Source organism: Phocoena phocoena, chromosome 16 (genome assembly GCF_963924675.1).
Source record: "Phocoena phocoena chromosome 16, mPhoPho1.1, whole genome shotgun sequence".
Lineage (NCBI taxonomy): Eukaryota > Metazoa > Chordata > Mammalia > Artiodactyla > Phocoenidae > Phocoena > Phocoena phocoena.
This window is the reverse complement of record NC_089234.1, coordinates 39,784,929-39,797,851: the sequence shown is the minus strand read 5'-3', so window position 1 is coordinate 39,797,851 and position 12,923 is coordinate 39,784,929. Positions and strand designations below refer to the sequence as shown.

The following is a 12,923-nucleotide window of genomic DNA, read 5'->3' as shown; positions in this document are numbered from 1 at the left end:
CAGAACAGTCTATTACATAAATCACAGCAAGATCCTTTTTAACCCACCTCCTACAGAAATGGAAATAAAAACAAACAAATGGGACCTAATGAAACTTAAAAACTTTTGCACAGCAAAGGAAACCATAAGCAAGACGAAAAGACAGCCCTCAGAATGGGAGAAAATATTTGCAAATGAAGCAACTGACAAAGGATTAATCTCCAAAACATACAAGCAACTCATGCAGCTCAATATCAAACAAACAACCCAATCCAAAAATGGGCACAAGATCTAAACAGACATTTCTACAAAGATATACAGATTGCCAATGAACACATGAAAGAATGCTCAACATCATTAATCAGAGAAATGCAAATCAAAACTACAATGAGATGATCATCTCACACTGGTCAGAACGGCCATCATCAAAAAATCTACGAACAATAAATGCTGGAGAGGGTGTGGAGAAAAGGGAACCCTCTTGCACTGTTGGTGGGAATGTAAATTGATACAGCCAGTATGAAGAACAGTATGGAGGTTCCTTAAAAAACTACAAATGGAACTACCGTATGATCCTGCAATCCCACTACTGTGCATATACCCTGAGAAAACCATAATTCAAAGAAGAGTCATGTACCACAATGTTCACTGCAGCTCTATTTACAATAGCCAGGACATGGAAGCCACCTAAGTGTCCATCAGCAGATGAATGGATAAAGAAGATGTGGCACATATATATATAATGGAATATTACTCAGCCATAAAAAGGAATGAAACTGAGTTATTTGTAGTGAGGTGGATGGACCCAGAGACTGTCATACAGAGTGAAGTAAGTCAGAAAGAGAAAAACAAATACCATATGCTAACACTTATATATGGAATCTAAAAAAAGAAAAAAAACAAAATGGTCAGAATAACCTAGGGGCAAGACAGGAATAAAGATGCAGGCCTACTAGAGAATGGACTTGAGGATATGGGGAGGGGGAAGGGTAAGCTGGGACAAAGTGAGAGAGTGGCATGGACACATATACACTACCAAACATAAAATAGATAGCTAGTGGGAAGCAGCCACATAGCACAGGGAGATCAGCTTCGTGCTTTGTGACCAACTAGAGGGGTGGGATAGGGAGGGTGGGAGGGAGGGAGATGCAAGACAGAAGAGATATGGGGACATATGTATATGTATAACTGATTCACTTTGTTATAAAGCAGAAACTAACACACCACTGTAAAGCAATTATACTCTAATAAAGATGTTTAAAAAAAGAATAATTATTAGTGATAGAAAAATTCTCTTTTCTAAAAACTTGATTTTTTTTTTCACTCTTGTCTTATTAGAGAGCTTCAAATTGACGTAAAAATAGTTTAGTGCTAGAGAGTCTAATTAACTAGCCATTAGAATTCTGAGAATCAGAGCTTAAGTCATCAAGAGTGAAGACTGAGGGCTTCCCTGGTGGTGCAGTGGTTCAGCGTCCGCCTGCTGATGCAGGGGACATGGGTTCGTGCCCCGGTCCGGGAAGATCCCACATGCCGCGGAGCGGCTGGGCCTGTGAGCCATGGCCGCTGAGCCTGCGCTCCGCAACGGGAGAGGCCACAACAGTGAGAGGCGCGCGTACCGCAAAAAAAAAAAAAAAAAAAAAAAGGAGTGAAAACGGAGTGAACTGTCTTTAGGGAGACAATACATCCTTAAACTAGGCTAAATGAATGAAAATTGTTTTCCTAGAGTAGACTTCAATTTCATAGATTCATCTTATTTCTTATTCAATCCAAAAGGTCACTTTTAGGTGTTTATATAGGTAACAAAACCTCATTTGGGCTAATTCTATACATCCAATATAGAATTCTTCATTTTGCCAGGGGGTCCTATCATTACTACTAAATACTTAGCACACTCTTCACCGTTTGTATTAAGTGTCTAAAGGTACTTAAAGTATGAATTTAATATTTTTAACATAGCAGAATATATTGGTTTTAATCCACCCTTTTGATCACATGTTGTTTGTGCCAAAACTTTACCCGTAAGAAGCTACTGACTACTTCTATGTCTGAATGCATTTATTTATTGAGGGCAAAAGAGGAGGAGGAGGAGGAGGAGAGGAAGAATAGGAGGAAGGTGGGAAGCAAAGAAGGGAAGAGGAAGAAAAGAAGGAAGGAAGGGAAGGAGGAAGGAAGGTTGGCTTAACGCCATTTAGAATAATATTCACTAACTTTACTAAAAGACGAGTCAGTAACTTCTTGCTGGTCAGGGTTTAGCTACTTTGCAGACTTATCTTTTGGATAGTCTTATAGTATCTTTTCATATTTTTATCCAGGCGATATTGGAACATAGATGAACACTAACAACAAAACTCTCTCATTCCCTGTAACTCCCCTGTCTCTAACACCAGGACATAATTTCAGCAAACAATGCTACTTCTAAGTATACAGAGTTCAGAGTGCATATGAGCAAAAGAGAGATGAAATTTGTAACAATTCAGAATTCTCTGCAACTAAAGTCCTTGAATTTTAATATGTTCCTTGTATTGCCTTAAATCTTGGCCTTGTCTGTGTTAAATTTACTCATGGATTTAATTTCTTTCAAAAAATAAAACAAACAAATCCATCCTCTGAGGCAACTCTATCTCTGCACAACAGATCAGAGGACTTAAGGAGTTTTTTCCAAACATGGAATGCAATGTTTACCCATTGGACCCCATCCAGTCAACTGAGAAAACAATTTCTTCAAAAGTACTGAATAATTTTAAACCCTATGTATTTATAGAATAACTGAAGTTACACTGCTTAACTGGAATCCTAGGCTTTGACATAAATATTCTATCATTTGTTGTATACATACAAATTTTAAAATACTATGCTTATCACTAGATTTCAAAGAAAAAATATCCTCTCCCCTCTGTTTTTAAATAACTCTTCAAAACCTCACGATTGGGGCTTCCCTGGTGGTGCAGTGGTTGAGAATCTGCCTGCTAAAGCAGGGGACACGGGTTCGAGCCCTGGTCTGGGAAGATCCCACATGCCGCAGAGCAACTAGGCCTGTGAGCCACAACTACTGAGCCTGCGCGTCTGGAGCCTGTGCTCCACAACAAGAGGGGCCGCGATAGTGAGAGGCCCGCGCACCGGGACGAAGAGTGGCCCCCACTTGCCACAACTAGAGAAAGCCCTCGCACAGAAATGAAGACCCAACACAGCCCTAAATAAATTAAGAAAAAAAAAAAGTAAATCCTATTTAAAAAAAACTTCACGATTCCTTTCATATATGGATAGATGATTACACACAAATTAACGTTAGGAATTTTTTTCAATGGTTGAAATGCATCAAGAAATGAATTTCCAAATAAATTTTGTCATTATTTATCCTTGTGACTTTTTTTTAATATGTTCACCAATTGGCACTTTTCTTCTATATATAAAAAAATAATAAATACTCATCTATTGATCTCCTGACATTATCCATTTTCAGGAAGTTGGCCTGATGTGATCAAGAGAACAAGGACTTCGGGACCGAGTCTGGTTTTGAATCCAGCTGTGTGATGCTGGGAAAGCTTGTCATTTTCATAACTCCAGTTGCCTCCTCAATAAAGTGGGAATAACGCCAACTCCCTCAAAGAATCCCGTCAAAGGTAAGTAAGGTAATGTGTATAAAGTAGCAGGTGCGGGCTGTTTTGTTCTTGTTTCCTCCCTTGTCTCCTTCACTGCTCTGAAAACTGTCACTGTGGGGGAGTGATCAGAACCCAGCCCGTCTTTCTGTTACCAGACATCATGCCAGCTGCTGCCTCTCATGGCTTCCCATTCCAGTGCACTTTCCCTACACCCGAGGCAAAGCAGAAAAGCAGGACTGTCTGATTTGGAGATACCCTTTCTGCTTAACAGCCAGATTCTAAGCTTAAGAGGTCACCTTGGTAAAGTCATATTGGTAAAAAAATTATGACTAACTTTATTCCAAACCAAAGACACACACACACACACACACACACACACCCCCTAGAAACAGAAACTATGAGTCATATTTCTCCTTATTCAGGCTTTTTCTAAACAAACTGATGTACTCTCCTCTTCCCAGGACAGATAAAACGTACAAGCTGAGACACATACTTTGTCTAAATCACCCGGATGTTTACTTTGTCCCTCAACAGAGTTTCCTCATCCACACTCCAGATTCTCAGATGTCTCTCCAGCTGTGGGGAAGTAGATTTCTACATCTAGTGGAGAAATCTAGGTTGCCGGGATCCAAGGAGCTCCCCGTTCTTAGTTTCCCTAAAAGCTCATGGATTCCTTCTGAACTTGTTCATTACAGAACAATTCTCCTGATGGAAAACAACTCCGTCCCAGATGCACCAATCATTGGCATACAAAACATTTTAAAAAGATAGGACAGTAAGTAGGCTCAGTATGAAATATACAGAAATGAAATAAGCCTCTAATATAGTATTGTAAATCAACTATACTTCAATAAAAAATAAAGAAGCCTCACTACAGAAATGATTTATAAGGATCAAAACTACAGCAATAAAATGAAGGAATATTAAACTGCTTTATCACACGGCTTTAATTTTTTAAACCCCAGTGTTGAGAAACTATCCTAGGAACATGATGGAGGAAAGTCAGCCTACAATCCCCAAAGGGACACATCCTTTCAAGCTTAGCCTCAGACGAGCAGCATAATGAATCAACGTACTAAGTCCCTTAGTTGGGGCCTTGTCTTCCTCAGAGCCAAACAGTACTTGTCTGTATAAGACTCATTACTTGACTTAAATGGACAATTTTAGCCACAAATACCATAAATCAGATGTCTTATTAATCATTTGCAAGAATTAGAAGGAATTCACACATGTGGAGGTGAGTATGCCTATATGTAAACATTGTAGATGAATAATTTTAATCACTATATCATATGCAAATATCAGATTACACTTTTTAAAAAGGATCAATATGGAGACACTTGTGCAAATGCTAGATGACAACATGAAATTAATGGCCACTTTTACATTTATCTGCTCCTGTGTCACCTTTAATGAGAATGGATCTGCTACCATGAAATGGACTGTAAGCAGGCCAACTTGAAAATGGTGTGAGGAAGTACCTCTTTATTCGTCACATTATTTGCCGTCAAATTAAAACTATGCCAGCTTTGCAGAGCTTAATTCTAATGCGGGTTTCACAATCTTCTAGAAAAGCTCTATTAAAGCTCAAAGCTTAAGAGCTTAAAAGGTCTGTCACTTATCCCTTGAAAAATTTTTTAAAAGGTCCAAAATCCCTAAAACTATTTTCATATGCACCTTCTTTTGCCATCTCTCCCTGTAAAATCTAGGGAAAGTGGGATCGTGATTTTGCTTTTCCACAAATGTGATCTCAACAAGTTGATTAGACTATATTGTTGTCCCTTACGTAATTTGTGCCCAAAAAGTAGCATCATGATTTCTTCAGACTAAAGTGTACCAAAGATACTCCATCAATCAACGTCCAAATAGTGCAATTCCTTAAAGAAGTTCACAGAACTCAGCTTAACTAAGCAAGGACAGGTCCTGCCTAAAGACTACCACCTGTGCTTGAAGAGCTCCAGGCAGGAGGGTAGAAAGGAGCTTCAAGCCACAGACACTTTCCTCTGATGCCAAAAGACAGTGACCCTTAGTTCTTGGTTATTTAATATCCATTTTAGTAATAATGGTGCCTTCTGACATACAGGTGGTGGATTTCCAAACATCTCTGAGCCTAAGCAATTCTAAGACATCATCACTTTTATTCATCATCACTTAAAGTGACAGCTCTTATGCTATTACAGAGTATTTATTTCTAAAAACATATCCTCAGGGGTGGGAGGAAGGAAAAAATTACTGAGGTTTGGGGAAAGGGCAATATTAGAGAAAAAATTACAGTAAATGGGAAGAAACCCAGATACACCAAGGACAAAGTCAGTGGAACTTTATTTAACTCTTAGGCCTCAGTTTTCTCATCTGTAAAATGTAAATGTTAGTACTTACTTTAAAGATTTTTCTTGAGGATTAAATAAGTTAATACATCTAAAGTGTTTTGAACGTTGCTTAGCACACACTCAGTAACTGCTCATATTATCGTATTTTGTTTATTCATGATTATAATCCTTCATTGTGGGAGGGTACCCTATTTTTGGTTGTAGAAACTGAGAGTCTGAGCATCACCTGAGAACTTGTTAAAAAAGTAAATTTGCAGACCCCACCCCACATCTGTCATTCAAAACTGACATTACAAGGGCAGCTGGAAGCAGTTACTTTCTCTTCCTATGGACAATACAGCAATCTTAGCAGGAGTATTAAAACATATCCTAGAGGAATTGTGAAACACTGGAACACGTGTTTAGTCAAGATCGTGTTGAGTTACACGCTGGAGGTTTTGAACAAAAGACAGTTGAATTCCAGCTTTACCTGAGGGCAAAGAGCTGGATCAGTATATAGTCGACCCTGGAACAGCAGGGATTTGATCTGCGTGGGTCCACTTTCATGAAAATGTTTTCCATAGTAAACACTAGAGTGCCTCAGGATCCATGGTTGGTTGAATCTGAGGATGTGGAATGGCAGTGTTGGATGGAGGAACCATGGATACAGAGGGCTGACTATAAGTTATACTCAGGTTTTTGAGTGCATGGGGGTTGGTGCCCCTAACCTCCACATTGTTCAAGGGTTATCTGTACTACCAATTGTCCATGTGACTTTGGGCACCTCCCACAACCAGTCTAGGCCTTGGCTCTCTCATTAGTGAAATGAGCAGCCTCTCATATCCTTACAAGTTTGTATTCTACTCAAAGAACTCTAAATCTCTCCCTATGTTTTTATAAATATGATAAACAATAAAAATCTGAGAAACAAGGTGACCTGTTGGATTGAGTTATAAGAAAATGAAATTTGGGGGGGTTTAAACTGGATCAGAGAAGGAAAAACTTGCAAGGCATTTAAAAATTTCATTACCCCAGGCCGAAAGTAAAAATATAGAGTACAGAAAAAAGCCTATATAATATCAAACTAATAATATAAGTATGTTACCTTCGTGGAGAGGCAAGAAGAAAATACCACTAACCCACCCTCACGTTAAGTTTACTGTAGCGAGGAGCTTCATTAGAAGCTGTGAATGAACTGTGAACTTGAGTCCGGGTATGGTAGAATACTCAGACTGGGAATTCAGAAGCCTGAGTTCTAAGCTCTGTTTCTAACTGAATGTGAACTTATTTTGGCCTCTGAGACTCAATTCCTTCACCTATAAAATGCGCACAGAGATGAAACTATATCTTGTCTTAGATTTTTCTAAAACTAAAATTTAATCATTATTGATGTATCAGACCAGACATGAAGATGCATCATTATGTAAGTTAGGCCACTGCTAGTGACAGGTGTGGTCAAAACTGCCAGATGAGGGCTTCCCTGGTGGCGCAGTGGTTGAGAGTCCTCCTGCCGGTGCAGGGGACACGGGTTCGTGCCCCGGTCCGGGAGGATCCCACGTGCCGCGGAGCGGCTGGGCCCGTGCGCCATGGCCTCTGAGCCTGCGCGTCCGGAGCCTGTGCTCCGCAACGGGAGAGGCCACAACAGTGAGAGGCCCGCGTACCGCACAAAAAAAAAAAAAACTGCCAGATGAGAGAAATGTAAAGCAATTAAAGAGATATTTCAGGAAGGTTGGTCTGGGATATAGACTGAAGTCATAGAGTCAACCCCAAATGAAATTATCCACATAGTGAAGGTCATTCTGATATCCAAAGGATAGCACGAAGTTTCTAGAACAAAGTCATATTGCTTTTTTTAAAGGAATCACTTACTTTTCTAATATGCATATGTAAGTAACATTTAATTACATGTTAGATGTATATACAAGTATTATTGTTTTAGAGAATAAGGGGAAATAACAAACTAGATTTGGGCTTACTCCCTAGGAATGGACATACGGAATAAGGAACCTTTACACAGCATCAAAATGTATACCAGGGCTCTCAACAAGAAAACTGGGGCAGAAGGATTAATCAACAGAGTAGTTCTATGATTTGCCAAAGGCCCACTCCTCATCTGGACACCTTGTATGTGGATGCTGCTACGGCCCTCATAGGGAGCCATTAGCTTTGGGCTTTGTTATAAATTTGCTTCTAGGGATCTGATCAGAGATCCCTGGAGAAGATCCACTCTTCTGCCCAAAGAGGGCCAAACCACATGACCGGTCGTTTTAAAACTGAAAACTGGGCTTCCCTGGTGGCACAGTGGTTGAGAGTCTGCCTGCGATGCAGGGGACACGGGTTCGTGCCCCGGTCCGGGAAGATCTCACATGCCGCAGAGCGGCTGGGCCCATGAGCCATGGCCGCTGGGCCTGCGCGTCCGGAGCCTGTGCTCCGCAAAGGGAGAGGCCACAACAGTGAGAGGCCTGCGTACCGCAAAAAAAAAAAAACAAAAACCCAAACTGAAAACTACCTTAATGGTTGGAGAGTCAGCTGAGAATCAAATAGGTAAAAAACTTCAAAATCCCTAAACTTTAAAATGCTATTTATGGAAAATACAACATGAAACTTGGTGGCTATACTATTAATTTCTCTTTCAACCTAAGGAAGGTAAATCAGAAATCTGTAATTGTTTGAGATCAGCTTCTTTTTTCTGCCATAATGGCACACCATTTCCAGGGTGCTACACCATAGATCACCCTAGAAAATGCATCCATTCAAAGGGAGAGGAGTCTCTTAGGAGGATCTCCATTGGGAGGGAACACAGCATAAAAGGAAATGAAGGCTCACCACGGGACTAGAGCAAAGAGGGAACGAGAAGACAAGGAAGAAGAAGATGGAGAGTGAGATGAACCTAGGGAGGTCAGCAGTAGCCAGAGGAAGCAGGGCTTTGACGGCAGTGCCAAAGACATACTTTATCTTAGGAGTGAGTAGTAGTCATGGAAAGGTTTTATGCAGAATGATGATACGTGTATATCTGCCTTACCAAAAGATTCCTAGTGGATCAAGAAAAGGTTTTTCTGTGGGTCGACAGGCTTGACTGAGTAGCTTAAATTCCAAACAGTCCCTGCTGTGTCTCTGATTTGTCAGGGAGGCATTAAGATAAATAGAGGTTCGGCATCATCATAGTTTGGGGCCAACAGAAAACCCAGTTCCTTCAAGCGTATCCCAGTGGTCACACAGCTGCCTTCTAATGCTCCTCCGGGTACAGATGTCTGTGCCAACAGTAGCACAGAGAATACGCTCAGAAAAAAGCAACACAAATTAACTCTGGCAGTTAACTCTAGCAGTTATTTTTCAGGATCCATCTGCAAAACAACAGCATTTTTCAGTAGCCAAAGAAGATAGAAAATGCCTCTCACAAAATCGCTACTGGACCTATAGCAATCGTACCTTGCTCAGCAGCACTGCCCCTTGAATATATATATATATTTTTTTTGCTATGCTTGCATAAGGAACATCTGTGTTTACATCAGGGAAAGTGAAATTTAAGCACAAAAGAGAAACAACTAAATAGGATTAAAGACCAGAATCACCGTCTGACGTGGTATTTCATAGCAAAGAGGAGGCCAGACCACATGACTGGTGGTTACAAAATGAGTAAACACACCGGAATGAAGAAAACCGACTTTGATAAGAAAAATCTTTGCATTTTGTCTGTGCATTTACATGTCTGATGTGTCCCCTCCTTTTCTCACTGCTTGTTTAGAAAAGTGAAGTGTGGTATGGGGAGATGAGCAGTGATACAGAATCACTCCTCTTTTAGCCTGTCCCTGCCCTTGAAAGTCCTCCATTAGGAAGGCATTCCAATGTGCCACAGAGACCCTCACTGCGAAGAATTCTGATGATTTCTAATACCATTTGCTAGAGTTTTAATTTTTCTGATTGTGTCACACTGCTTAAATCCTTAACTATAAAGTAGATGTAGCTATAGTAGAAAAATTCAGATGAAAGTTTTTAGCAAGCATATTAGAGAAAGACACCCCGCCACGCGCATACACACGAGCGCACATGGACACACACACAGGCTGCTACAGAGGATTTAAGTATTAAGTCTGTTTTTATGATAAAGTCTTTCTAAACATGAAACCATAAAGTAAAAAAGTTGGCTGACTTAACTATGTAAACTTTTAAAGCTTTTACATAATGTAAGAGTGGTAAGCAGAATTTTAAAATCAACAATAAACAGGGAAATAAAAAATTCTGAAGTTATGGTAGAAAAGTTTAATTAATTTTGGTCATCTTAGTTTTTGACAAGATCTACATTTCCTTGGGGAAGATTATGTCATCCCAACAGCCTTGCAAAATAAATGGCAGCAAGTATTAACCCGGGAAGGTGAAGGAGGAATGATTACTCACTCTTAGTTTCACAAGTATAATAGCACAGGGCCCAAGATTAGAAGATCCTTATATCTGGTTTCATGCTATGCCACCAGTGTCTTGAAATTTTTCACAATTTTTGCAAAAGGAGTCCTGAATTTTATTTTCCAGTGGGCCCTTCAAATTACGTACTCATCCCACACTTACTGTCCTATAAATTGCCTGTCTACAAAGTGGTAAGCTGTGTGCCAGAGAAGAATACCAAGATGCTTAAGAAATAGCTCTAGTCAAGAAAAGTGTGTAGTTTAAAAGTAGAGATAAGTTTAGCAGTGAGATTATAATAAAGTAGAAAATAACACACATGGTAGAAATGAAGTTCCGGAGAAGAGATTGCTTCCCAGTAGAACCATCAGTATCTGTGGAAAGGGCAGCTTTTAGTTGAATATAAAAAGGAGAGAGAGACTTAAACATTGACAATGGGGGAAAAGGCAACAGAGGCAGTGTGCTATATAAAAGCACAAGGTCTGCTTGGGCACGTGGAATCATTTGGTTTGCCTGGGGCAAGAAGAAACCTGGCTGAAAAAGCAGGCTGCCATTGGCTGTGGGAAGGCCTTGAATACCCAGCTAATGATGCTGTAACTAATTCAACAGGAACTATGAGCATTGTAGAAAGAGAACCAGTTGGTCACAGTAATAATTTAGGAAGATTAAAGCTGGCCCCAGGCAACAGTGGTCATTTGTCACCTTTCTGGACTCCCAGCCCACTACTACATACACAAATGATGTGGACTTAATGTTTTACAGAGTGGCCAGATGAAGAGTGACATCAAAGTCAGTGCCTGTCTCTTTTAGTAAATCAGTTAAACTCCACTTGCTCTAAGCTGACCAACAAGAAATGTTTACGCAATCTAAGAGAACCAACTTTTATTAAGGTTTGAATTGTCAAAATAGATGACAAAAATAAAAGTATATCCAGGATCAATTACACACACACACAGACATCTACAATTTCCTGAAATTGTGCCTCTAAAAAAGAGTTTTTGTTGGAGCCATGAAAGACAGCATTGGCACTCATTCCATTTCCTTATGAAAACTAACTTATGGAAACTGAAACCAGCATCATAAATACCCAGCTCTTAGGTATGTGAGACAAATAGTTAACTCTGTCCCACAGACAAGCATTTCACTGATTACCAATTGGGATCTTTCTCTGTCAGGGCTGCATCACAAGAAATCAATAACTTGTACTTTAATAAAGGCTTAAAAATGAACATTCACTCTTATCTCTTTCTGTCTCCATTCACATACACACATCTATGTATCAGCACACATATCAACATATATATATACATATATAACATACACAGATGGCACCTGAATACTTTAATTTCCTCACAAACTATACTAATCTTCAAACTGAAGAAATTCACATTTCCACTTCTGTTTCATTCAATCACCTTTAGTAAAAAAACCAACACCTTGCCAATAGAGTAATTTTTTTAAATAGGTCTCACCTGATGTCATATTTGAATTTTATTGTCCTTTTACCAGGAATAAAGAAAAAAATTATGTGGAAATAAAAAATGTAATCAGAAACAATAAGTTAACCAAAAGAAATACCCAAGTAAGGAACAGTAAAATTGCCTTTAAGAAAATTCAATAGATATCCATTAAGATTTTTCTATCACTGACACAAAATATGATTTTTTGACTCCATTTAAACCATTTCTTCACCAAAAATAATTAAATAAAAAGGCCAGTTTAACATTCTAGCTCTCAAAAATGAAATCTTAATGGGTGTTGCACTCCCATTTAGCTCACATACTCTGTACATCACTATTTAGTGATGGTTCTGTTTCAAAAGAAAAATTATACAAAATAACTTTTTCAAAAAAAGTCAAAGTTGTCAATATTCTTTTTAATGATAATATATACTCTTTAAAATAAAATAAGCATAGAGACAAATGAATTTCAGTGACTATCAGTATATTCCTAAGAAACGAAAGCTGGTGTTTTATTCCAATTCCTATGGTATACTGAGTTATTATGATAATATATAATATCAGGAAAAGGAAAGCTTTTGATACCTCAGAACTGCAACATAAAATGAATTTAACTTGGGAAATTAAATTCAGGATTAAAGGATAATAAACTTCTTCTTGGAACTTTTCATCTTAGTCATCTGATCTTTAATATAGAACCTCACACAGAGATGATTCAGTCTTATACTGTGGGTTGCTTTAGAAGAGGTAAATATATTACTTGATCAACTGTTAGAGATGGACTCAACATCCTTTTTGTTGTCATTGTTCCTGCAAATGCTCGCTTGCTTCTCTCCTCTATGCTGCTCTCCTCTATGAGAGGATGTTGGATGAAACTCTGAAGTTCTGACTTAACCACCTATCATGAAATTTGGCAGCAGAAATAGAAAGAAGCCAGTGCTAAGTCTTGTACTTCCACAAATTTGTAGGCTAATAAGACTGAGATAAAGGCAAGAAGTGTCCCCCGGGCTGCATTTCAGAGGAAGGTTGAAAAGACAATAAAACACTCTCAGGAGAAAAGAAAGCATCCTACCTTCTTAAAAATTCCATATACTCGGTATGCTTGATGAGTCCTGTCCTCATCATTATTGTTTGAAAACATTGTCGATCAATGGCCCAGAGTTTCACATTTACAAGAG

At 39.1% G+C, this 12,923-nt stretch overlaps 1 protein-coding gene across 2 annotated transcripts in view; it reads right to left on the bottom strand.

Moving 5' to 3' along the window:
- The window catches only part of PRKG1 (protein kinase cGMP-dependent 1), a 1,186,243-nt gene that overhangs the window by 417,177 nt on the left and 756,143 nt on the right, over nucleotides 1–12,923 (bottom strand). For both annotated transcript variants that reach the window (XM_065894586.1, XM_065894585.1), the window contains exon 4: nucleotides 12,818–12,923. In XM_065894586.1, the coding sequence (XP_065750658.1) occupies nucleotides 12,818–12,923 (106 nt within the window). The remainder of the gene's footprint in view (nucleotides 1–12,817) is intronic.